This window comes from Peromyscus californicus, unplaced genomic scaffold (genome assembly GCF_007827085.1).
Source record: "Peromyscus californicus insignis strain IS unplaced genomic scaffold, ASM782708v3 Scaffold_1__1_contigs__length_55948999, whole genome shotgun sequence".
Taxonomy (NCBI): domain Eukaryota; kingdom Metazoa; phylum Chordata; class Mammalia; order Rodentia; family Cricetidae; genus Peromyscus; species Peromyscus californicus.
In genome coordinates this window covers 24,928,164-24,954,584 of record NW_026294492.1, presented here as the reverse complement: position 1 = coordinate 24,954,584, position 26,421 = coordinate 24,928,164, and the positions used below count along the sequence as shown (strand labels likewise).

General features: G+C 38.1%; 1 protein-coding gene across 1 annotated transcript in view; it reads right to left on the bottom strand.

The window, feature by feature from the left end:
* Birc6 (baculoviral IAP repeat containing 6) overlaps window positions 1-26,421 on the bottom strand; it is a 205,629-nt gene that overhangs the window by 137,687 nt on the left and 41,521 nt on the right. The window contains 10 exon segments of the mRNA XM_052746262.1: window positions 284-415; window positions 511-672; window positions 1,342-1,475; window positions 2,562-2,740; window positions 5,188-5,319; window positions 5,781-5,912; window positions 6,879-7,039; window positions 11,624-11,849; window positions 15,029-15,178; window positions 23,154-24,548. Coding sequence (XP_052602222.1) covers window positions 284-415; window positions 511-672; window positions 1,342-1,475; window positions 2,562-2,740; window positions 5,188-5,319; window positions 5,781-5,912; window positions 6,879-7,039; window positions 11,624-11,849; window positions 15,029-15,178; window positions 23,154-24,548 — 2,803 coding nt within the window.

Below are 26,421 nucleotides of genomic sequence, written 5' to 3'. Positions count from 1 at the left end.
TTAAGGGACTCAGCAAGACAAGATGGACAATCAAGAAGGAAGAGTGGGGGAAGGGCACCACTCACCAAATTCTCACTGTTGCAGTAATTAAGCCCAGCGAACTTATTTAACATTGCATTTTACCCTAAAGACCCCAAATTCTTTTTTTTACGACTTAACAGTCATCAACTGTTGAAAAGTTACTCATGGATTTGATGAGAATCAAATCACATCATAGATAAAATATCAGCACCAAACCATAGATATAACTACAAAGTATGCTTTGAAATAAAAACACACCAACCTAATGCACAAGGCTAGAAAACGGGCACATTTATGGGCTATACTTCGTCCTGCCTCAAAGAAGCAAACACGTACAATGTCTGAAAGACATTTTCGTGTTTTTGAAAGTAGGCACTCGTTTCCTTCTTTTGAGCTGCAAAATAAGAGCAAACAAACAGTCTCATTTGGTCTCTGAATCTTAGCAGCCAAGGGACAATCATTAAGGTAAGCAAAGTCCTAATTATTAACCTGCCAGGTCCATTTGAATGAACTCCAGCTAACCAGCAAAGAGCATCCAACACAAGACTCTGAGCGTGTTCTGTGACCTGCCCGTCATCAGATCTTCTACAAAGAGTGTTAAGAAGCTTCTCATGAAATTCTGAAAACTGTAACATGGCACAACGCTGAACCCTAAAAAGAGATACACAGTGTATTTATACCAGTGAAAACAGAACAATCACACTACTGCTGTGCAACATGGAGGGTTATATAGTGTTTCATTTAAAATAATATCAAAAATAAAGCTTTCAGGCCTGGGTAGTTCAGAAGCAGAGGACTTGCCAGCATAGTTAAGGCCCTAGGTTCAAAGCCTAAGAATGCAAAAGAGAATAAAAATAAAAGGATAAAAATGATTTTTAAATAATCTCACATGACATACAGACTTCATAGGCTGTTTTAAAAGGAAAACAAGCTTACAATAATGTGATCTAACAGAGTGTAGTTGTGGCCTCAAATAATGCTTCTTACACGTCTTACCCATTCCTCGTACACAGAAAGTAATAAAGACCAGGAATAAAGCATTGAAAGCCATTAAAAATATCCTTAGAGACTGTAATTTACTTAGAGAATGGGAAAGCAAACAAATACTTCCAGGTGAAAGACGCTCAATCATGTGTTCATTTGTATTTTTATTGTCGTAATAATAGAATCACCACACATGGTGAGGCACATCTTCAGTCGTAGGATGTAGGAGTTGGAGGCAGGAGAAGCAGCTCAATGTCAGCCTGGAAGTACCTGAGACCTGTCTCAAAACAACAAGCAGAAAAAAGAATAGCAGACTAATGAGATGTGATTGATTACCTTTCCTTAGGAATTGAAGTTTTCTTAAATCTCCGAATGGTGACAGACACCTCCTGAAGTAAGTCACAGCCCCGTAGATTTTCAGACTTACGAGTGCTTCCTGCATTTTCATTTTTAACATTAGATGATTTTTCCTAAATATACAAAAATCAAATAATTTAAGACAAATAAGTGAAACTAAAAATATAAAATAAAGATTCCAAATGTCAAAAAATAAATTTCAGATTATATTGGTAAATGCCTATTTTTCCACAAAATTTTAATAGGAAAAATACAGTCAAGATTTTAAAAGTCCAATAATAATTAAAAAAAAAAAACCAAAAAACTTTGAGTCCAATCCTCAGCTACAAAAATACAGAGATAATAGCACCTGCTTGGCCCACTTCAGAGTTACTTTGAGGATTAACTCTAGTAAGTCCTTGAAAAACTGGAAGACCTATGCAAACCCAAGGAGATGGGGGTGCTACTGATAATATTGCTAATGTTTCTTAAGAATGATAATGGAGCTGGAGAGATGGCTCAGTAGTTAACAGCTGCTCTTCCAGAGGAACCAGGTTCAATTCCCAGCACTCACATGGCAGCTCACAGCTGTCTGTAACTCCAGTACCAAGGGTTCTAACACCCACACACAGACATACACAGAGGCAAAACACCAATGCACATAAAATAGATAAATAAATCTTTAAAAAAAAAAAAAAAGAATGATAAATAAAACTCAAGTTGAGAAAAATCCACACTCAGACAAGTATGAAGAATGTTGCATACTTGTAGAAAATTAGCCATAAAGATGAAGGCTGTCTCTAAAATTATTAGAAGAAGCCTTCTCAAACAGTCATAAAAACAAAAAAGCCCCTGAGGGAAGTACCTTCTAAAAATACTCTCTATTGAGTGAGTACAGTTTATTATAAAACCTAAGTTATTAGCTGGGTGGTGGTGGCATGTGCCTTTATCCCAACACTCAGGAGGCAGAGGCAGGCCTGGTCTACAGAGTGAGTTCCAGGTCAGCCAAGGCTATGCAAAGAAACCCTGATGGAAAAACCAGAGGGGGGGGAAAAAAGCATAGCTAAAACATAACTGAAAACATCTTAATTATAGGTTTTTTGAAATTAGGGCAGAGAAAAATTACCAATAGACCAAGAAGCAAACAATCAAGCAAAGGAAACACATCTTCCAACAAACCTCAGCTACAGCATTGTCCTGTCCAAATGTCAGGTTCATACCTTGCCTGCTGCAACCTTTGCCAAGAGAGAGGCAAGTGAGTAGCCCTTGTGACCCTGGTGTTTCAGAGATGGAAGTCTCACAACAGGACGCATTCCACTGCTAGACACCTCATCTGCTCCTCTTTCATTCACTGCTTTAACATGGATTAAAAAGGAGCGATATTTCCCTCCTGCCATACCTGAAGAAGTGGAGAGTGAGATGGGAAACTTACAACCAAAAAAGTCAACTTTTTCATTAATATGGAGCAAGGTAAGTACTAACTCCACAAAAAGAAAAATATACTAGGCCAGAAATTTTAATTTATACCACCTTGTTACACAATGGAACACAATAGCAAAGTAAATAAATAAATAAAGCGTTATTAAGAATCTAAGATAGAAAACTGTGCCGGACATTGACAGGGCACACCTTAAATCACAGCACTCAGGAGGCAGAGGCTGGCGGATCTCTGAGTTGAAGGCCAGCCTGGTCTACAGAGTGAGTTTCAGGACAGCCAGAGCTATTACAAAGAGAAACCCTGTCTTGAAAACAAAACACAAAAGTTGTGACTATAGAAATCATTTGACACTATCTGTTCTAATGAGAAAAATTTTGACTATAGAAATCATTTGGCGTATCTGTTCTAGTGACGTTATTTACTTAAGTAGAAATTTTGTAAACTATAGAAAAACACAAACTAAATTGTCTATAAGGGAGTACTGTCAACAAATGACTATGGTAGCATGTGCTCTAAGATCTATCTAGCCTTTTTTAATTCATTTTTTTATGTGCACTGGTGTTTGGCCTGCATGTATGTCTATGTGAGGGCACCAGATCCCCTGGAACTGTAGTTACAGAAAGTTGTGACCTGCCAAGTGGGTGCTGGGAACTGAAACTGGGTTTTCTGGAAGAGCAGCCAGTGCTCTTAACCGCTAAGCAATCTCTCCTGCCATAGCCTTTTTTTACATGATTATTTTTATCTTTTAATTACGTGTATGTGTGAGTCTGAGTTATGTCCTTACTCATATTGAGTTCAGTGCCTTTGGAGAATAGATGTTTAAACCCCTGGAAAGGGGAACTGTATTTAACTCTGGTCTCTTAACCACTGAGCTACCTCTTGAACCTTTATCCAAACTTCATATATGTAAATATATATACAAAGCATTTTAGTAGTTACAGTTAAAAAATCAGTAACATATTTTTACTCTGGGCAGTGGTGGTGCAAGATTTTAATCACAGCACCCAGGAGGCAATGGCAGTCCCAGGACAGCCAGAGCTACAGAGAAAAACCCTGGGGCGTGGGGGGAAGATGAGAGAGAGAGGGAGGGATGGAGGGAGGAAAGGAAGGAGGGAACAAAGGAGAGAGAAAGGCTTCCAGAACGAAGAAGAAAAAAGTTTTGCTATAACTACCAAGTTTTGGGTAGTAACTGTCCTTCCAGGTGTGTGACAAATACCTTCTTGTGGTTCAGTTCCTTCTCATATATAGTAGTACCTACACCTTGGAGTTAACTAAAACTTTTGTTAAGAAAGAAAGAATTCAACAGTTACTAACCCTATAATGCAGTCTCATAGATCTCATCTATAATGTAAATTATCCTCAAATAAATACACCTAATAAAACAACAGACTGCTATTGTAGCAGGTACTAAATCTCTGAATATGTCAGTAACTACCCCACCATTTTCCACATTTCTGCCTGCTTCTATTCTGGACCATACTAGATTTGTTTCTCTCTGAGTCCAGTAGTCCCAATACTGTGGCACTCTTCTTACTACTGGACAGTGTACTGGGCTCTGAAATGACTCTCCACCTCAATCTCCTGCTTCAAACTTTCCATTGACACAACTCATACTTTCATTCTTCCCTTAACATTTTCATAGTTCTATAATTTTAAAGATCCTGAGAGCCAGATGTGGTGGTGCAGGCCTTTAATCCTAGCACTCTGGAAGCAGATGGATCTCTGAGTTTCAAATCAGTCTGATTTAAAGAATGAATACCAGCACAGTCATGACCTCATAGAGACCCTGCCTCAAAAAAGAAAAAAGATCGTGAGATCATGGGGAAGATTTGAAAAGGAAAAATAAAATACTACAAAACACTAAGTCTTTCCTTGGACATGCAATGTAATGTGTATCCATTTTGTCTAAGCATTTTTTCCTTACAAAGATCATTTATAGTCTTAAACAATACAAGAGATTTGATTTTTTAGACAACTACTTTCCAGAATGAACCCAAACACATCATAGGATCTCAAATCTTTTATGAACAAATGACATACAGTCATGAAGTACAATAAGACTTGTATATATAAAACTTACCTTTATCTAGGAGTGTACATTTCAAAACCACCCACTGAATTACGCTAAACCCTATATACACTATGTACTCTCTTAAAACACAAAACTGTGATGAAGCTAAATAAACCTATCTCAAAGACATACTGAGACCCCTAAAACCAAGAATCAAAGTTTCACATAAATAGGTACTTATGCCAGCTGATAACCTCACACATAGGAAGCTAGATGTGCTAATGAAAGTTTAAAAAAAAAAAAAAAAACAGCATTTTTGTGATCAATTTTCAAAGCATCCTTTTATTATGTTGGTATTATATTATTTATTCTACTTTTATAAAGCAAGTTACTTCACCTTTAACAAGTTTGGGGCTTGTCAATGTCAACATTCCAGCATGACCTGATAGATCAAGACCACTAGCAAGCCATACTGGGCCACACAGAATGTCTTCTTTATGATCCTCTAAAAATGGACATAACCTAAGACCTAAAAAGAAAAATACATATTTTTCTTTTAGCGTATTATTGGATATCCAATAAAGATATTTCCATCCCATTTACATGATACCACCACACAAAATACAATACATACGAAGAGATCAAACAATCATCATCATGCTAGGGAAGTATAATCAATCATCTATGTTATGTGTTGTTTTCCACTTTCATTTTATATTTCACCTTGATTTTCAAGAAAGTATCTACAGAATCATGACTTGATTTCAAATCATAAGGCATTAAAAACTAGAACACATGTATTAGTGCAGCTATATTTGCAAAGATGAACTGAAAGTTACAGCACATTGCCAAAGCAGAATTATAGGTTACTTTTTAATCATACTCTTAAAACCGAGCTTTTGCAAGCCATAAAGAAGTCTCTCACAACAGGATGCATTAAGACCACTACTCCTTTACTGCCAGGGACAACAGCTCTGTGGTTGAACTCACACTGTGACTCCTCTACATCCATGTGCTGCATTTCTTCATTCAAATCAACCAGAGACGGGTTCCCATTTTGTTCCACTTCAATGTTAAGAGCTGGAGACAAAGGAAAGGTGATCTGCCTATCTACTGCTGTTTCTAGAGGATAAAAATATTAGTAAGCTTAATTTTGCTTAGTATCAATAATTCTTGTGCCTATAATTCTAAAACTTTCTGCTAAACGGAACTATGATTTTCACCATAGATAATACACAGTGGTGGTTGTCAAGAGGAGAAAATTAAACTTGATGACTTTATACTTTCCGCTCAACAAATGGTAATAAAGTATTTGCCTGAAGATATAACTTGTTGGCAATTAAATTAAAAGATTTCCCTAAGCTGCACAGTACAAATTACCCACAAAGTTTTTAAAATACTAACTGCCCAAATCCTAGATTCATTACATGAAAATGTCATGAGAATACACAGACAGACAGACAGACAGACAGACAGACACACACACACACACACACATATCCCTCAAATAAGTATGCAAACACACAAGAAATTTCTGGCAAAGGAAAATTTTCAGACTTGAATGTGTGTACGCTTAGCATTAGGGTGCCATTTTACAATCAATTTATTCCTAATTTTTTAAATGAATTTTTAGAGAAAAACAGAAAGGTGGGGAAGAAAAGAAAAACAAATACTGAGAAGTAACATCTAGATCCTACCACAGTAAATCCATGAAAAAAAATGACATCATTTCTGGCATTGCATGAAAGGCTAGCTTGACTGATTACTTTTAAATAATAATTTCCAAAACAGTTTTTCTTACCACCAAGTCTTCCTTTAAAATGACAAAGCATAAAGCTAGCAATCACAGAAATGGAATTAATGTCACTCCACAAAGACTTGATTAAACTATTTACCATCATAAATTCTGCAAACTGCTGAGTTACTGGGAAACTCTGAAATGTCCTTTAGATGACTGACTCTAAGCAGGCAAACAGCTCTGTGGAGCAGGAAGAGCCACCAAAACCACCAGTCAAGCTAACAATTAGCCTCTATAAAGACACCAACCACGAGACAAGGTCTTCCAGCATGGACTCTGGTCCCTCTTACCATTGGACTTCCCTAGGCCTGGAGCCTTGTTCTTCAGCAGTGTCACTTGTATCTGGGGGACACTGGTGATGGTCGAGTTCAGAACGAATTTGAAGTCTACATGTCCAACCATACAGGCTTTAGGTAGAACCAATTCAAATACATGTTCATCCCAGCTGTTGCTGTCAGAAAAGGTGAAAAATACTAAGTAAAGCAAAAATCTTCCTCATACATAATATCATTAGCATCACACCACCTTTCCTACTCCTTGTTTTATATATCCCCAAAAAATCCTGGGATGCAGAGAGCTCTAGACAAGACTGAGAACAAAGATACTGCCTCAAAAAAAGAAAGGGAAGACACAGGCTAAAGAGATGGCTCAGTGGTTAAAAGAACACTTTACCAGAGGATCCAAATTCATTTACATGCACTCATATAGGGCAGTTCCTAACTACCACTAACTCCAGTAGCAGGGCATCTGATATCATCTTTTGGCATCCACAGTTATGTGCACACATGTGGCATATACTTAAACAAGTACACACATAGGAATAACTAAAAATAAGGTCCCGATTTTTTTTTTATTATTTTCCATAAAATATAAAGGGAAGATAAGTGTCTCACAGAAGAGAGGTGAAACTTAGGGCCATGATCTTATCTTAGCAATCTGTACCTGCCTTGAGATTTGTTCTTAACAACAAAGCCTGTGACCATCAACATGGCATTCTGTCATATATAAATTACCTGAACATTCTTGGACCCCAACCTAGATCTATGAATAAAGTTCTAGAATCGTCACTGTGAAACAAGAACTCCTTACTTCATATATTGTACTGTTGTAGAATATTATTTTAAGGTGTGTTACATTTGTTTGTGCTGTGGAATATTTGTTTAATGATGCAAAGATGTGTTTTGCATTCTTTTATGCTTCATTTGTTTAACTCTGTGAAGCTGTGTTACTGTGCCTGTCTAAAACACCTGATGGTCTAATAAAGCGCTGAATGGACAATAGCTAGGCAGGAGAAAGGATAGGCAGGTCTGGCAGGGAGAGAGAATAAATAAGAGAAAAAGAAGAAGGAGCAGGAAAAGAAGAAGAGGATGACCCCAGGGGCCAGCCACCCAGCTATACTGCAAGCCACGGAGTAGGAAGTTAAAAAAAAAAAAAAAAGATATACAGAAATAGAAAAAGATGAAAGCCCAGAGGTAACAGGTAGACAGGTTAATTTTTTTTTGTTGTTGTTGTTTTTTGGTTTTTTTCGAGACAGGATTTCTCTGTGTAGCTTTGCGCCTTTCCTGGAACTCACTTTGTAGACCAGGCTGGCCTCGAACTCACAGAGATCCGCCTGCCTCTGCCTCCCAAGTGCTGGGATTAAAGGCGTGCGCCACCACTACCCGGCAAGACAGGTTAATTTAAGAAAAGCTGACTAGAAATAAGCCAAGCCAAGGCTGGGAATTTATAATTAAGAATAAGCCTCCATATTTGATTTATTTGGGAGCTGGGTGGAGGGGCCCCCCAAAGAGTCAAAAGAGAAAAGGAGTAAAAAATAACCAATGACATTTTGGCATACTAACATGGGCCCCACATTTCCATGTAGGGCCTGAGAAAGAAGAAAAGACAAGGGGGGGGGGAGAGGAAGGGGGAAAAGGGAAGAAGGAAAGGGGGGCATGGCTCCTTTAAGAGGCACTCAGCAGTGCCAAATAGAAACTTAAAATGGCAAGCTGAGTAAAAACTGCTTATAGCAATGCAGGAACTGGCTTCTATAGCTAGGAAGGTTTAATGCAGTTCTCCATCATGAACCTCCAACTGGGCATTAGGCTTAGCTTTCAACAGGGCAGAGCTAGCTAACTGAGCAGAGTGGAAGACCCTGCTGTAGCTCAGCAGTTTAACGTTTGTTCATGTGGTCAAAAAGGACTAAGAGATACACAGGTAAAGAGGTCCAAATGGAAAAACTTCTAAACAGGTTCCAGTATGTTTTACAATGTGCATAGGCTTAAGAAAGAAAAGAAAATGGGTATAGATAGTCATAGAAACACATTAAAAAAATAAAGTCTTTAAAGAGACAGTAAAAGTAATATAACAGAAAAAAAGCCACATAAAATGAGTAACACACAGGGAGTCTGGATCCTGTACAGTATTATGTTGATTTTGAACATTTTGATAGCAGATGGGCAAGAGACAGCTGCTAAGACACATGGAATTGTGAACAGGACTGCAAAATTGAACCAACCTAGATACTTTAAGGCTATCTTAATTTTAAAAAAGAAGTCCAAAAAACATATTTGTCAAGTGGAAATCAAAAATGCTTTGGAGTTTTGGTCCCACAGGAGACAAGAAGTTGTGGATTCATTCAGGAATATGAATCCAGTTTGATCAAGGGAGACCTCCTGAAACTTGACAGATGATATCTATCCACAAAGGTTATAGCTGGTCTTCCCAGGATTTGGCCATTATCTCAAATTTTCTCAGGGACCCTAAAGATACTTTGTCCATGGACAGCAAGAAGCAGTTTGGAGAATACTATGCCCACATTCCCAAGAGATGGGCTGGGAGGACTCTGATGAGTTATAGATTTTTGTTATCATTTAGGGGAATATAGTATATTGATACAAATTTAAAGTTATTTTTGTTACACTGTATATATGTTTCTACTTGTTTAAGGTATTGTACCTACGCTGTCATTTAAAATATAAGGTAAAGTTCTAGTTTTTGAAAGCTATTATTATAAACTATATAGGATAATCAAGAAACATAGGTTAATAGTTAGCCATCTATAACAATCAAATTTGTAGATATGTTAGGTATGTTTTCAAGATGATATAGAGATATATTTTAGATAGATAACTGGTTTTCAAACACTTCAAAGACCTACAGACTATGGCATTTAAAATGTTTTGTTAACCTAAGGTTTTTCATGACAATAAGACATCTGTTCCTGGCAGCACCAATCTACTTCAGATGATGGGCACTGAAAAAACTCCATAGGAGTTTGCTTTCATTGTGGCAAGCACCAGGCAAAGAAACTGCTCTTCCTTTGACTGCTGACAATGTGTGCAGACTGGACCTGCAGGACACACAGGAAGAAGGCTGTTGAACACTGCCAAACAAAACAAGGCAGAACAGTCCTTCGAGATTCCTGCTTCAAAGAAGAGTCTGCCAGGCATTTTGCAGGACACAGAGGAAAGCGACTGATGAATTTTGTGAATACAAGGCAGGACAGTCCTTCAAATGTCCTGCTTCACTGAAAAGTCTGTCAGATACTCTGTGCCTGTAGGCTGAAGATGAATTCCCCAACATTGCACAGGAACTTTCAGTGACTGTCCAGACAGCAAAATGTGTCTGCTGTTAGACAATATTACATCCTTCTGGGTCTTTGATAGAGTTGAAGACTAGATCGTTATAGTTGCTGTTTTCCTTAGTTATGATAGAAAGTAAATTAAGTGTAAAATTCTGAATTCACTAAGATAGGATAGATAATGCATTATTTTCTCTGAATATGCTAACTACAAATGGACAGAATATTGTAAATGTAATTCTTACTTGATAACTGCTTTTGTTGTGTATAGTTTTACTATGTTAAAGTGAAAAATCTTTCTTTTTAATTAGACAAAAAGGGGAAATGTTATAGAATATTATTTTAAGATGTGTTACATGATGTGGAACATTTGTTTAATGATGCAGAAATGTGTTGCATTTCTTTATGCTGCATTTGTTTAGCTCTATGAAGCTATGTTACTGTGCCTGTCTAAAACACCTGGTGGTATAATAAAGAGCTGAATGGCCAATAGCAAGGCAGGAGAAACAATAGGCAGGGCTGTCAGAAAGAGAGAATAAATAGAAGGAGATATCTGGGAGAGAAAAGGAAAAGCAAGAGAGATCAAGCAGCAAGAAAAGAAGGGGCCAGCCACCCAGCCAGCCATGGAGTGAGAGTGAAAGTAAAATATACAGAAGGAAAAAAAGGAAAAAGCCCAGAGGCAAAAGGTAGACAGGAAAATGTAAGTTACGGAAAGATGGTTAGAAATAAGCCAAGCTAAGGCTGGGCATTCATAATTAAGAATAAGCCTCCGTGTGTGATTTATTTGGGAGCTGGGTGGTGGCCCCCCAAGAGCAATGGGTCCCCAAATGAGTAAAGAGCAAAAACAACCAACAACACTGTACTGCTACGAAGTCTCCTCTCACAGTAGAGGTAAATATATCACAAAATTCTATCCCCTATACCTTTAAATCATATCCAGACTCCAACTATTCTTCTCACTACCTCCAGACACACTATGTCAGGGCTTTATACTTGCACTGCCCCTGAATCAGTGTCTCTACTCAGGGCTTTCTAAGGTGCTCTCTCTTGCCCATGTACTTGAATGTTCATTCATGTGTCTTTTCCCCTTCCCCACCCCTACGCTAGTCTGATCATGGCCATCTTTGAACTATAACTATAGCATAGGATATATCTGTTCACTGTCTGAAGCCAACTAAAATACAACTTTCATAAGAATCATAGTACTAGTGTCCACAACAGTGCCTGTTTTTGCAAACAAGTATTTAAATATTTGCTAAAGAAATCTGTGGGCTAAGTAATCAAATAACAAACAGTAGATTCTCTCATTTTATTATCCTATAACATGAAACAGTACAGAAATATCCAAAATCAAATGACAAACGCAAGGGAGAAAAGTTATTAATACTAAATATTAAGAGAATTAGTAACATAGCTGGGAACTCCATGTTACAATAGATGTCTAAGGTGAAGCTCCTTGGAGAAGCCCAGTACCTGTCAGTCTGCAATTTCCAAGTGCGGGTGTGCTGAGCAGCATCTCCATGGTGCTGCTGATGCAGATGCTGAGGGTGCCGTCTTTGCTGCTGTTCTTGCTGAACTTCTACCCAACATGGAGGAACAGTAGCTGAAAATCGTGGAGTCAGTGTCTCAAATCGAGTTAGCTCTACTAGAGACGTCAAGATTTCAAGTGTGAAAGGCTGGTCCACCAATAAATCAACTCCTTAACAGTAGTGAATACAATATTTGAAACAGATTTAAAAAGAAAAAGAAAAGATGTTATTTTAATTCATGTTTTTTGTCTATTCAAAATACAACATGCCAAATATATAAAAGCCAATAAAGCAGGCTAAGGAATCTCTACTCCACACTAATTACACTGGCCATGAGACAGCTCAGTTAGTATGCCCAAACTCAATCTGTTAGAAACGGGCAAATATGGTATCAAAACGCAAACTACCACACTTGGATCAGCAATTCGCTTTTATAACATGCTATTTACAAAGCAAATACAAGGTTCCAGCAATTACATAATAAATGCCCTTTCATAATCAATTAAAAATTTTAAAACAGCCAAAGCCTATTCTGATAGCAATAAACATTCACAAACATAAAGATTAAACTATCCCTTCTCTTCTGTGAGAGTTGTCTTCTAGACATAGCAGTATTAAATAAATAAGTGAAACTTACCACAATCTATGCTACTAGTTCTTAAAGTTAACTACATTAACTAGTAGACACCAAGAGTTTACTTTTTGTATAAGAGAAAAACATCAGAATGTCAAACTGTTAGGAAACATAAAGAACATATACCAACTTCAGATATTACTCCTATTTAGAATGCGTGTAACATTTTTTATGGGGAGGTTAAGGAGTGAGGAACTAAACTGAAGTTTCACCATGTAGACAAAATTGGCCTCAAAAATCACAGTACTCCAAGTCTCAGACTTCCAAGTGTAGGTGTTAGATCTGTGCACCACCACATCTAACTCTTAAACACATTTTTCACTGAAAATGTCTTAAGCTTTTCCCTCCCACCCCCAGACAGGGTTTCTCTGTGTAACTCCTGGAACTCATTCTGTGGACCACGATGGCCTAGAACTCAGAGATCCGCCTGCCCCTGCCACCTGAGTACTGGGATAAGGTGTCCGCTACCACCACCTGGTCTTAAGTTTCTTTTATTGCTTTTTAAAATATTTTTATTAAATGTTTTATTGAAATTTTACTTATCAAATATTTATGTGTATGAATGTTTGCTTGCATGTATGTATGAACACCATTTATGTGCCTGGTCAAAAGGTGTCAGATCCTCTGGAACTGGAGTTATGGGTAGTTGTGAGTCACCGTGTAGGTGTTGGAAATCAAACCCAGGTTGGCTGCATGAGCAATTGATTAGTACTCTTAACCACAGACCCAACTCTACAGCCCCCATCCCCCTTTGACAAGATCTCACTATATCCCCTTGGTTGGCCTAGAACTCATAAAGATCAACAGGCCTATGCCTCTGCCTCCTGAATATTGGGATTAAATACATGTGCCACCAAACTCGGCTTAAATTTCTTTTAAAGACTAGGTTAGGAAAATAAACTGTGGTGTATACTAAGAGTTACAGAAGCACAGAAGGACTAACTTAGTACAGGGAAGCGGACACAGCTCAGCCAGGGAGGACTTCTTTGCCACACATAAAGAACTAGCTTTGATCCACAGCAGTGGGGAGGAGGAGGATAAACCACGACTGGATAAAATGTAACAGAAAAAGGCAAAGAGAACTTAATACAACATGTCAAGACCATGAATCAATTATATACTTAATAAATCACTTAGTCGGGGCTGGAAATTGCTGCCTTCTCAAGCAGAGCATCCATATGGGAGCAACAAGTGTCTATAATTCCAGGTACAGGGGATCTAATGCCCTCTTCTGGATCCACAGCACCAGGTATACATGTGGTGCTGATGCACAAACATAGATGCAAGTAATACATCCATACACATAAAATAAAGAAATCTCAAAAAAAAACATTTTTAGAGGGCTGGAGAGGTGGCTCAGTGGTTAAGAGTACTGCCTGCTCTTCTGGAGGACCCAGGTTCAATTCCCAGCACCTACATGGCAGCTCATAACTGTCCATAACTCCAGTTCCAGGGGATCTGACACCTTCACACCAGTGCACATAAAAATAAATTATTTTAAAAAAGAAAAAGAAAAAATATTTTTAAAAGAAATCATGAAGTTTACCTGGGCATGGAGGCACTATCCATGGATTCAAGATAGGACAATGACAATGTTAATATACCTCTACAGTAAGACTGTCACTTAGCTATTCAATTACATATAATATTAAGACTATTACCCACTCCATTGATTCTACACTTACTTAAAGTTCCTCCTTACTTTAATTTGGTATCTTATAAATGATGTGTATGTATGCATGTCTTTATATGAGTTTGTACATGTGAGTACAGGAGGTGCCCTTGGAAACCAGAGGCATCAGAGCTACTGGAGGTGGAATTACAGACAACTGTAAACTGTTGACATCAGTGCTGACTAGTGAACTCCAGTCCTCTGGAAGAGCAGCCAGTGCTCTTAAATGCTGAGCATTCTCTCCAGGCCCAATGTCCCACTCTTTCATGCTGTACTCCCTAATTAAAACTAAAAGCTATAGACTGAGGTAAAGGGGCAGGCAAGATGGCCCAGCGAGTAACAGTGCCTACGGCCAAACCTAACAACCTGGATTCAGTCCCTGGGGCTCTATGGTAGAGAGGACCTACTACACGCTTTCCTCTGACTTCCACACAAGTGTTGTGGCATGCATACATACACATACACACACACACACACACACAGCGCGCGCGCGCGCGCACACGCACACACATGCACACACACATACACACAAAATAAATGAATAATTAAATAAAATGTGATTCTTAAAAACTTAAGCCGGGCGGTGATGGCGCACGCCTTTAATCCCAGCACTTGGGAGGCAGAGGCAGGCGGATCTCTGTGAGTTCGAGGCCAGCCTGGTCTCCAAAGTGCGAGTTCCAGGAAAGGCGCAAAGCTACACAGAGAAACCTTGTCTCAAAAAACCAAAAAAAAAAAAAAAAAAAAAAAAAAAAAACTTAAGAGTAATATGTTTTTACTTCTTAGGCAGACCTCACTAATACCGATAAGCCTATGAAAATAATTTCTTTCTTTAATAAGTTTGTAACATTTTTCAACTACCAGAAATGTAATGATAAATAATGTATAATAATAAGCCTGGTCAAAGAATGTCTTTCTAAACAGGGCAATCAAGACATACAGGAAGGAAGGAAGGAAGGAAGGAAGGAAGGAAGGAAGGAAGGAAGGAAGGAAGGAAGGAAGGAAGGAAGGAAGGAAAGAATTACTATAAAAATATAGTGTCTTACCTGAAATACCAGGACTTGAAGGATTTGATAAAGGTCTGGAACCTTCTAGAGATGGTTCTATTCCTTTAGAAAGGGATCCATCTACCAGAATATCAGCTTCATCAATATCATCACAGGTTCCTCCAATTTGGAGAAAATGAAGTTCACCACCTAGAGTATAGTAAAATTTCATCAACAAATACATGGAAAATAGTTTAAAAATTAAATGCAGTATTAATTTAAAATTCACAACTTATTTTAATACTACCTGACACAAAGAACACTATAGCAGTTATCTGTGTCAAAGAATTTGGAAATTTAGTTGAAATGAACTACAACCAATTTAGTAGAGAAAATAACAGAGATATTTATCTCAGGTCTACAGAAATGGTCCAGTGGTTAAAAGGTTTTCTTTATGCTAAGGACCTGGGTTCAATTTCCACTACCTTCATGGAAGCTAACAACCATTTGCAACTCCAGTTCCAGGGGATCTTACACCTTTGTCTGGCCTCCAAGGCCACAAATACATGCAAAGACATACATGTAAGCAAAACATTCATACACATTTTTTAAAGGTATTTATTCTCATACCTGTTACATTATATAACATGATACTTTGATATCTTTAATCAATCTAAACTTTACCAAAGGCCTTTTGAAACAGGGTTTATTCCTGTGATCATCTTACAGATGAGGACACTAATATAGTAGCTATACATATTAAGATCTACAATCCAATCTCTTAATTCCAGAAGAAATGAAAATGAACAAATATTTTTAACTTTTGATGCAATCACAATGAAATAAAAATGAACGAATATTCTTAACTTTTGATGCACTCAATGAAATTTTTAAAAAGCAAATCAAATTTCTTGTTTTCATATGTATCACATAAAAAGAAACAGTAAACAGAAAATATGAGACTAAAAAATCAATGACTACAAATAATGTACATTATAACATGAGTTTATATAGTTACACTTCCAATAGAAAAGCTATGACTATATATGTCATAAATGTATATATAGCCTATACATATGTATGTATGTGTGTATATATATATATATATATATATCATCATATAGTGTTCCTGCCATATATATAAATACATGACTATAAAGCTATAAAGTCCACAGTCAAGGTGAGGTAAGTCATGAAAACCTGCCAATTCACTGCCACCTCCTAAGCCAACAAGGTTTTCTACATAAGGTTGCAATCCTGTATGGAGCAAGCAAAGCACTGAAAAACCAGATGTCTACCAGAATAACAAGGAGCGAGAGAAGCACCAGGGATTGGGTCAACTCTCCCCACATAACCCACTCAGATGCTTCACACATGGCCCCAAGACAGCCAGCCTAAGCCTCTACTTGAATGCAAGAGACTTGAAGAACCCCATTAGAAACTAAAGTCAGAGAAACACAGACATGACCACACTGCATAAGGTTGTGAGACATAACAACCTGGCTGAACACTAAGGTATGCTGACACAGAAACAGTAGGTAAGAAACAAGCCTTCCTCCCACCCACACTCCTGCAAGCAAAGCGACCCTAATTAAAGTCAGGAGGGAGGGTGTGTATATGTGTGTGTGACCTGTCAGGAAGGAGGGAGGATGCATGCAGGCATGTGTGTGAGTGTGTGTGACCTGTTGGGAAAAAAAGGGGTACAAAGAAAAGGAGAAAAAGGTAAGATAGGATAATATGGGAGGCTGTGATTATAATCAAAATACATTACACACATGTAAAAAACTTAAATTAACATAAAAAAACAAGCCTTAAAAATAAAAACCAAGGGGAAAATGAGGACAGCCATCTGTAACAACACACTGCAAAGAAAAACTTCAGAGTCAGTTGAGTTACAAAATACACTAGGCAATAACAATCCTTATGGAGGATGGAACCAGACTGAGCTTCTGTAATACTAAGTGCCCAGCCATGAATTACAATGGACCAAGAAAGACTACCACACACTTCCTGAATAAGAGGGGAAAAGGAGCTGGCTGTGGTGGCATATGCCTTTAATCCCAGCACTCAAGAGGCAGAAACAGGTGGGGAAAACTTCCCTAATTTGACAGAAAACATTATCCCACAAATCTGCTCAGTTCAATGAACTCAAACAACAAACTGAGAGACTCACATGCAAACTGTTAATAATCAATGGCTGTAAGAGTACCATGCAAAGGGCTTGAGTGACTGTAGCTCTAACCCAGGGCTGGAGTCACATTCCCAGCATCTATGTCAGCTCACAACTCCCTGTAACGACACCTCCAGGGGATCTGATACCTCTGGCCTTTAAAAACACCAGAATTCCCAGACACATAATTCAAAATAATAAAAATAAATCCTTAAAACCAACATGTTCCCCTCCTCTAACAGAGATGAAAAAAACTAAAAATGTTTGAGCTGGGGGAGAGGGGAACAGGGTTTCTCTGTGTAGTTTTAGCTGTCCTGGAACTTGAGACTGTGAAAAGGGTAAGAAGTTTATTTTAAAAACAGTAATAAAAAAACTCCCAAAGTTAAATACAAATATCCAGGTAAAAAAAGGTCAAAAGTCACCAATCAAATTTAACTAACTCTACCCCAGGACATTATATAATCATCTCTCAGATGAAAGGTGAAAGATTTTCATGACTATAAGAGAAAAAAAAAAAGAAAAGAAACACGTGTGCCCTCAGTTTACAATTTACCTGACTGCTGACTGCTCAAATGAATGGGAATATAAAAAAAATGGGATTTCATAAAACTAAAAGGCAACTACATAACAGTAAGAAACATTGCCAGGCATGATGGTGCACGCCTTTAACCCAGCACTCGGGAGCCAGAAGCAGGTAGATCTCAAGTTCAAGGTCAACCTGGTCTACTTTGGAAGTTCTAGGACAGCCAGAGCTACATAATATAAAGACCCTATCACAAAAACTTTTAAAAAATAAATAAATGAATAACCAATAAAAAACATTCAACAGCTGGGCGGTGGTGGCGCACGCCTTTAATCCCAGCACTCGGGAGGCAGAGCCAGGCGGATCTCTGTGAGTTCCAGAAAAAGGCGCAAAGCTACACATAGAAACCCTGTCTCGAAAAACCAAAAACAAAAAAAACAAAAAAAACAAAAACATTCAACAGCACACAGACCCAACAAATAGAATGTGGAATGCATACATATCAAGAAAGTGATATCAGAGGATCAAAAAAAGTGGTATCAAAAATATGTAAGGAATTTCACACACTCAAAAAAAGAGACAGCTCAGTAGTTAAGAGCACTCACAGGCTGCTCTTCCAGAGGACCTGGATTTGAGTCCCAACACCTACATGGCAGCTAACAACCCTCCGGCCACACGGGATTTGAGCCCTTCTTCTGGCCTCCTCAGGCACTGCATGAATATACTGCACAGACACACATGCATGAAAATACTCATAAAATACAAATATTTTATTTATTTAAAAAAACAAAAACAAAACAGTATGGGAGCCAGTGAGATGGTTCAGTGGGTAGGTACTTGCTGCCAAGCCTGACAATCTGAGTTTAACCCTTGGAACAAGTATGGTGGAAGGAGAGAGCTTACACACACACACACACACACACACACACACACACACACACACACACACACACACACACGAGTAAGAGGGGAAAAAAAACCAGGATGAGGCTGGGCGGTGGTGGCACACGCCTTTAATCCCAGCACTTGGGAGGCAGAGGCAGGTCGATCTATATAAGTTCCAAGCCAGCCTGGTCTACAAAGCAAGTTCTAGAACAGCTAGAACTGCTACACAGAGGAACCCTGTCTTGAAAAATCAATCAAACAAACAAACAATTTAGCCGGGCGGTGGTGGTGGTGCACGCCTTTAATCCCAGCACTCAGGAGGCAGAGCCAGGCGGATCTCTGTGAGTTTGAGGCCAGCCTGGGCTACCAAGTGAGTTCCAGGAAAGGCGCAAAGCTACACAGAGAAACCCTGTCTCGAAAAACCAAAAAAAAAAAAAAAAAAAAACCAGGATGGAAGTTTCTCAAAAAATTTTAATTACAGAAGCACAATATATTACAGCAATTCTACTACTGAACAAACCACCAAAGGAAATCATTTTGTCAAAGAGACATTTCATACCTATATTCACAGAAACACTGAACTTACAACAGCCAAGAAATGGAAACAACCTAAGTGCCCTTAAATTCATGAATGAAAGAAAAAAAAATCTGACACATGTACATAATGTAATACCACTCAGCCATAAAAAAGAATGAAATCCTGTCATTTAAAATGACATGGGGGGGGGGGGCGCCCCTAAAGAAATGGTTCAGTGGTCAAGAGCACTGACTGCTCTTTCAGAGGACCAGGGTTCAATTCCCAGGACCCATGCAGCAACTCACAACTGTCTGTGACTACAGTTCCAGGGACCCTGACACCCTTACACAAGCATACACATAAGCAAATCACCAATGCACATAAAAATAAAAATTAAAAAAATTTTAGCCAGGCAATGGTAGCACGTGTCTTTAATGCCAGCAGAGGCAAGGAGACATCTGTGAGTTTGAGGCCAGCCTGGTCTACAGAGTGAATTCTAGGACAAGCCAGCGCTATTACACAGAGAAACCCTGTCTCAAAATAGTTAGCTGGTTAGTTACTTAGTTAGTTAGTTAGACAGACAGATAGATATGACACGGATAGAACTAGAGATCATTATGCTAAGCAAAATAAATCAGAAAAGTACCTCAATGAAGTGACTCATGTAAAATCTAAAAAAGGTGATCTCATGTAAGTTCACAGCAGAATGGTGGTTACAGAGGCCAGAGACATGGAAGAGAGGAATGTGAGACTGTTGATCAATGGACACTAATACAGCAACGAGCAGCTCTGGGTAACTGCTACATACTATGCTGCACATAACATCATATATGAACATGTCAAAGAGCCAGAAGAAAGGACTTCAAAGTTTTCCCCACAAAGAAATGATGAATGAGGAAATAAATGTTTAACATGATTTAAACATTACTCAATATTATATAGATGTATCAAATGTTATGTGGTAATTCAATGACAATGTATAACTTCTAGGTTTTGTTCATGTTAGAATCACTTACTTATAAAAAATTTTAGAAGCTAGACTTGATGTCACATGCCTTTAACCACACCACTTTGGAGGCAGAGGCCAGCCTACTTTAATTCCAGGAGCTGAGGAAATGGCTAAGTAAATAAAGAGTTTGCCAAGCAAGCATCAGGACTAGAGTTTGGATGCCCAGAACTTATGTAACATCAGACGGGTACGGTGGCCACCTGTAATTTCAGTGCTAGGGAGGCAGAGACAGCCTTAGGACTGCACTCACACAAACTCACACATAGGGAAAAGATATTTGTTTCAGTTCTCCAGTAGTAGGTTCTGTTAGCACCCCTGAAATCCCAGCATTGAAGAGACTTCAAGAACAGCCAGGAAAATCAACTATCACAAGAGATTGCTTCCTGGGAACCCTGCTATCCTAACTCTAAGAATATACCAATCTACTTTCAAATATTAGTCTTACTAAATTATATCTCATCAAATAAATGAAGTAATTAAACCCTTACTACATTTCTACAAATGCTAGTATCTTACAAGTAAGCATGTGTCCACTCAAGCACCATGTTGGATGATTTATGGCAAGATGGAAACTTCGGAGCTCTTTCATATTGAATACTACAGGAAATTCATTTTAAGATTCTTCAGCTTTTGTTATACTCTAACAGGGCAGCGTTCACAGTTTAAAAGACTCAGACAACAAACTGACCAGCTTAGAATCCTCTCTGCCATTGTTAGCTCTGTGATTAAGACAAGTTACTGAACTCTCCTTTAATTAGTTTACTGATCTGCAAAAACAGGCTCTATGAAAAAGTGTAAGTGTTATAAATTTGATATGATCACTGGCAAAGTAACAAACTGACACGTGATCAGGAAGTTAAAATTCCCTGGAACCTTCTAGAACTTCAACGAGCTATTCTCAAGTCTCACCTGTACTTCAAAGTTTTTAATCATTCTAAAGTTATGTTGAACTGCTCATATTTTGTATCAACTTACTTTGACTTTAATACAGTTTGAAGACTTTTTCCCCCACTGGGTATTTCACTAGATGTAGCAATCTGAACCAATCAATACACTAGCTACTACCCTCTTTAGCTAAGCCCTGTTAATCTACTCAACCAAAAACTCACGTTAATGCCTACCAAAAGCACAGAGAATGAATGACACTTTTCCCAAATTCATCAAGTCTTCGTTATAATCTAGGCTTCAAGAATTTTGTGGCTCTACAATTCCAACTAACCTATCAATAGCAAACAGTATTTGTTATGCCATAAAAGTCAGCTATACTTGTCAAAAATCTGTTGTACCCGGTTATTTGGTTTACACAAACAAATACATGGGGATATATTGCATAATGTCCAACAGGGCCTGAAATGTTGCAAAACTAATTTATTAGCAGCCAAAGATTATGATAAAAGACCAAACTCATGATTTCACTGTAACCTTGGTTCTGAACATATAAGCACTTTGTTCTGGAATGACATCATGCCATGCAATGCCAGAGAACCTTACTTGAAATACCCAGGCTCAGATTCAACACTGCTGTATGTTATGGACTGCAGAGCTTTTATCATATATATATATACATAATTTTCTCCCCTTATAGAAACATTACAGCTTAATTATGGGAAACAAAGACAGTATTTTCCTAGGCCAGAGAGATATCTCTGTTGGTAAAGACACTTGCTGCCAACCCTGAAAGCATGAATTTGATTCCTTGAGGGTGGAAGGAGGAAATCAACTCCTGCAAGTTGTACTCTGACCTCCACATGAGTGTTGTGGCACACATACACCCACATGCATACACACAAAAAATAAATGTAATTAAAAAAAAAAAAAGTCTCAGTCACCAAAAAAAAAAAAAAAAAAAAGACCAAACATCTTAACATTTTATAAATCTAAGGATTACTTGCTAAGTTTTTTTTTTTTCAAAAAGCAATCTGTGCCAGAAACTTCACATACATTATTTGATTATAATGAGCCCCACAATAGACTGTGGCAGCTAATCAACTTGGCAATATTAAGAGATGCCTAGAAGATGGAAAAGGCATCTCTAATTGAATCTATGAGGGCATTTGCACACAGGGATAGAGGTGGGAGACTGCCATGAATGTAAGGGGCCCTTTGGAATAAAAGAAACACAAGCTATAATCTCTCTCTCTCACACACACACCTTGTTTTGTAGCTGCCCTGACACAAGTTTCCCTGCTCAGTCATACGTTCCTGACTGTGACAAACTAAAATTTCTGGTACCACGTGACCAAGTAAGTCCTTCCTCCTTTAAGTAGCTTATATCAAGTGTATTGTCACATCGACAAGTCTAACACACAGGCTGTCTTATCCTAGTTTCTCAAGAAACTAGTTCCGCTGTGGGAGCCCACAGAGGTTTCCTAGTGAGATCTGAGCTTGCTTTACACAGCAGGACTGCCTAAGAGGATGGATTGACCACGTGCTTGGTTACCAGATGTTTGGAAGGGTATGCACTTGGCTGTGCTAGGGGGAGGTCTTCTGCCCCATCCCTTGGCATTTCTATAAACAGACCTTTGGAAGAGACAGAAGGGGCCGGTGGATAAGGATCCAGGCCCTCCCGAGGCTATCTTGTGTTTCTGTCTCTCTCGCCTCTATATTCCTATCTAAATATTTCTCACTTCTCTCTACTCAAGAGTACCCTGGGGGAAAAGTGGGGGCAGGTTCCCCCCACAGTCCACAAATGTAGGCAATGCACAGTTGATATTCACAAAAATACCAGGATGCTTATTTCTTGAAGTTAAGCAAAGTTCTTTCTTGCTACACAATCCAGGCTGGCCTTGAACTCATGACCCTCAAGTTTCATGGTCCCAAGTATATCTCTATATTCAGATGAAAAGATACTTTTTGATGACTTACTAAGCTACTTGCAAATAGATTTCTTGCCTAGAGAAGTTTTAAAAATCTTTAAAAAAATTTAATGTCAGTAAAAACAGTAGGAAAATGGACCACTACATTATTTAAAAATAATTTATAAGAAAGAATCCTCTCTTTACATGGATCTAAAATTCACACTAGTTATGTACACAGATGAATACCACTGGTATTTTGAGAAGAATCAAGCCAATAGCTCACCTTTGGTGCACGCACACAGCCTGTCTGTGCCTGAGCAGTAAATAACAGAAACAAATGTATCCTGTTCTTCAGTGCCCTCCTTTTTGGGAGGCTCCACTTTGGCCAAAATTTCGAAGTTTGAAAGGTCTAATACTTTTACATATCCTCCCTGAGTGGTAATCACCAGGTGTCCAAGAGTAGAAATGTCAGACTTCTTTTCTCTTTCAATCCCGTTCTTTGAGGTTGACTGCACTTCCTCAGCAGGTTCTTCACAGTCATCCTCTCGATTATCCAGGATATCCGGTGGAAGCAAAATGAGCGAGGTAATTGTGTCCTGGGGATCTTTGATATGCTGGATTTTTACTGGCTCCTCTTCTAAAGTCACTATTCGAGTGGTATAATTCATTTTGTAAAGAACTAAATATCCACCACTAATATTCCTCTGCTCCGGATGAATGATCAAAGGAGTTGGTACATCTGCTGGTGACTCGTGTTGGATCACACTAATATTTGCACCATTCACTACAGCAAGATTGGATTCCAGCTCACCTTTCCGTCTATTACATAGTGCAGAGTTTAATTTATTTAAATTATTCAAGGCCTCAACTTGATTTATTGCACTCAACGATTCAACAGAGCATGTCCGCAGTCCTACCAACAAATGAATTCCATCAGCACAAGGAGTTATGGAGTCTATACAAAGAGTCTCCTCCTCTGCAAACTTTGGTAGCCTCAAGCACTGAACCAAAGTCCCAGGCTTGGGGAACACAGAGTTCCACTTCTCAGAATCTGGAGAGGTGAGGCTGGCTGCTGCATCTGCAAACTGCTGAATGTAAGTCACAGGAGGATCCTGCAACAACAACTGCTCCTGGTTATCCAGCTCCATTTCAATAATCTGTGGAACCGTAAAACCGTCATCGTGCAAACTTTTACTCATAATATTGTTCATCTGTGAAAAGATTTTTCCTGCTTTCTCATCAGATTCTTTGATACTATAAAGAAGTAAAACAGGTAAAGTCCTCCTTACCAGAGGAGAATTCAGTTCTGAATTTGTGCACGATTCATTGTCAGTTGACCCTTGTTCTGATATACTTTCGCCCTGAGTTCTACTTAAACCATCCAGTGACCTGTGGGAATTACTACTAATGGGTGAGGTAGCGGGAGATTTATATGTTAATAAACCTCCAGCCAATAAACATGGAAAGGGAATGTTGTGTTGTTCCTGGTGCTTCTCCTTTGTCTTTTCACTCTTAGAGTTTGTTAAGCAAGGATTTGCCCCAAGTTCTTCAAGATCCTTAACAGTGTCCTCAAGCACATTTGCCACAATCTCCCATTGCAGTTTCTCTGGCTGTTGGAGAATGCTGAGCGCTGTTATATCAAGGCTTACTTCCATGGCTTCCTTTTGTGATGTATGCCCTTTGAAAAGAAACAATACAAAACATTAGATGTAGTGGCCTTAGTGATGTAAATCGTAATCAGTACCTCAATGAGGTTTTTTCCTAATTCATCTGGTCTATGCATTATAGTAAATCCAAGAATTCAAAGTATTTAACGGCCACAAGATAGATCAGCAGGTAAAGGCTTGTCCCCAAGCCAGACTCAGTTCCATCACTGGAACCCACATGACAGAAGAAAACTAACTCCTACAAGCTGTACCTTTGACCTTCACATGTGTGCATATGCCCATACATATATGCACACACAAAATTTTTAAGTGATTTTTTTTCAAACTTCAAGCATTTTAAAAGAAACTTTATCAAATCTCAGATGACCCCCTACATAAGAAAATTTAAAAGAAAAAAACTACAAGAAATTGAAAATTATTTTCAACTCAAATACATTCTCTTGAGAACTAAAGAAAAATTGATTTTTAAGGAGTAGGAAGGTAGAGGGAGAGTTAATATATTATTTAGTTATTGCTTTAAATTAGTATTAAAAGAATACAATTTCTAAACCAAAAACTACACTCAATATTATTTGTGCACTATAATTTATGCACTCTCTCAAATACCTAAGAAAAACACTATAATCTCAATTCCTTCTTTTTTTTTAAATACTTTAAGATTCAAAGCACTATTTCTTCTCTCTTGCTCCACAATGCTGACAGTCACATACAGACAAAAACCCCACCAGAGACAACAGTCAATCCTCCATTCAGGTAGTCTAATACTGAACTGAAAATTCTTTCCACCAATCTTGGTTTTGGTTTTTATTCTTTTTTTTCTTTTTTTTTTTTAATTTCTAAATAGTAAGAATCAGTCAGTAACAACAATGTAAAAACCACTCTAATCATAGGAAAAAATAAAGAAAAATTAGAACTGCTTTTATAACTAGGTAGTAAGATAAGAGTCTAGGAAATATTAAATGGAGTGTCTATATGAAGATTGAAAGTACAAGTAAGTAGTAAGTTAAGGGATCTGTGAACACCACTAATACCTAATCCTGATACTACACCATTATACAGTCTCTTCAACAACTTACAGTGTTAGCCAGAATGTCCCATTATCTGGGATAATCGTTACTACTAACCTCTACAACAGAAATCTTTTCTAACTGAAGCAGAAGAACCAGACTGTTTGTTCCTTTCATACTGTGGCTAGAATAACAAACAGCCACTATACTACATAGCATTGCCTATATCTACTTTCTCGGATTGGAAACTCAGAGTAAAAAGTAAAGTATTTTTATAGCTTTCACTATGTATAATATATCCTGGAGATGCTTACTTATCTGTTAGACTAAAAAAATTAAATGACTTTTTAAAGTTATGACAAGAAATTGTTCAAATAGAATAGTTTTAATATATTTATATATTAAGTCAACTAAATCCACAAAGCACACACAAAGTTAAGACAATATTTAAAGTAAACAGCATGCACAATGAAATTGTTTAAAAGGAAATGATAGACTAGGTTTGCTGGCTCACTGCTATAATCCCAACATTCAAGAGATCGAGTTGGATTACTCTGAGATGAGGCCAGTATGGGCTATGTAGTGAGTTCCAAGACAAGCTAGGATACAGTGAGACCCTGCTAAAAGAAAGCGAAGAACTAGAAATAGATATACAACAGAAAAATACAGCAGGTGGCCCTATTTTTCTACTTCCTCTTATAACCACTCAATGCACATCTGGGAAACAGGAGAATTTTGGTGAGAAAATCTGACTTCTCTAACTATTCCTCCTTCAATTTATGTTTGAAGTACCCTGGAATAACACGGCCTCATGCATGTCAGACAACCACTCTGACACTGAACCATAGCCAGGCCCTTAATTCAAAGTTTCTACTAG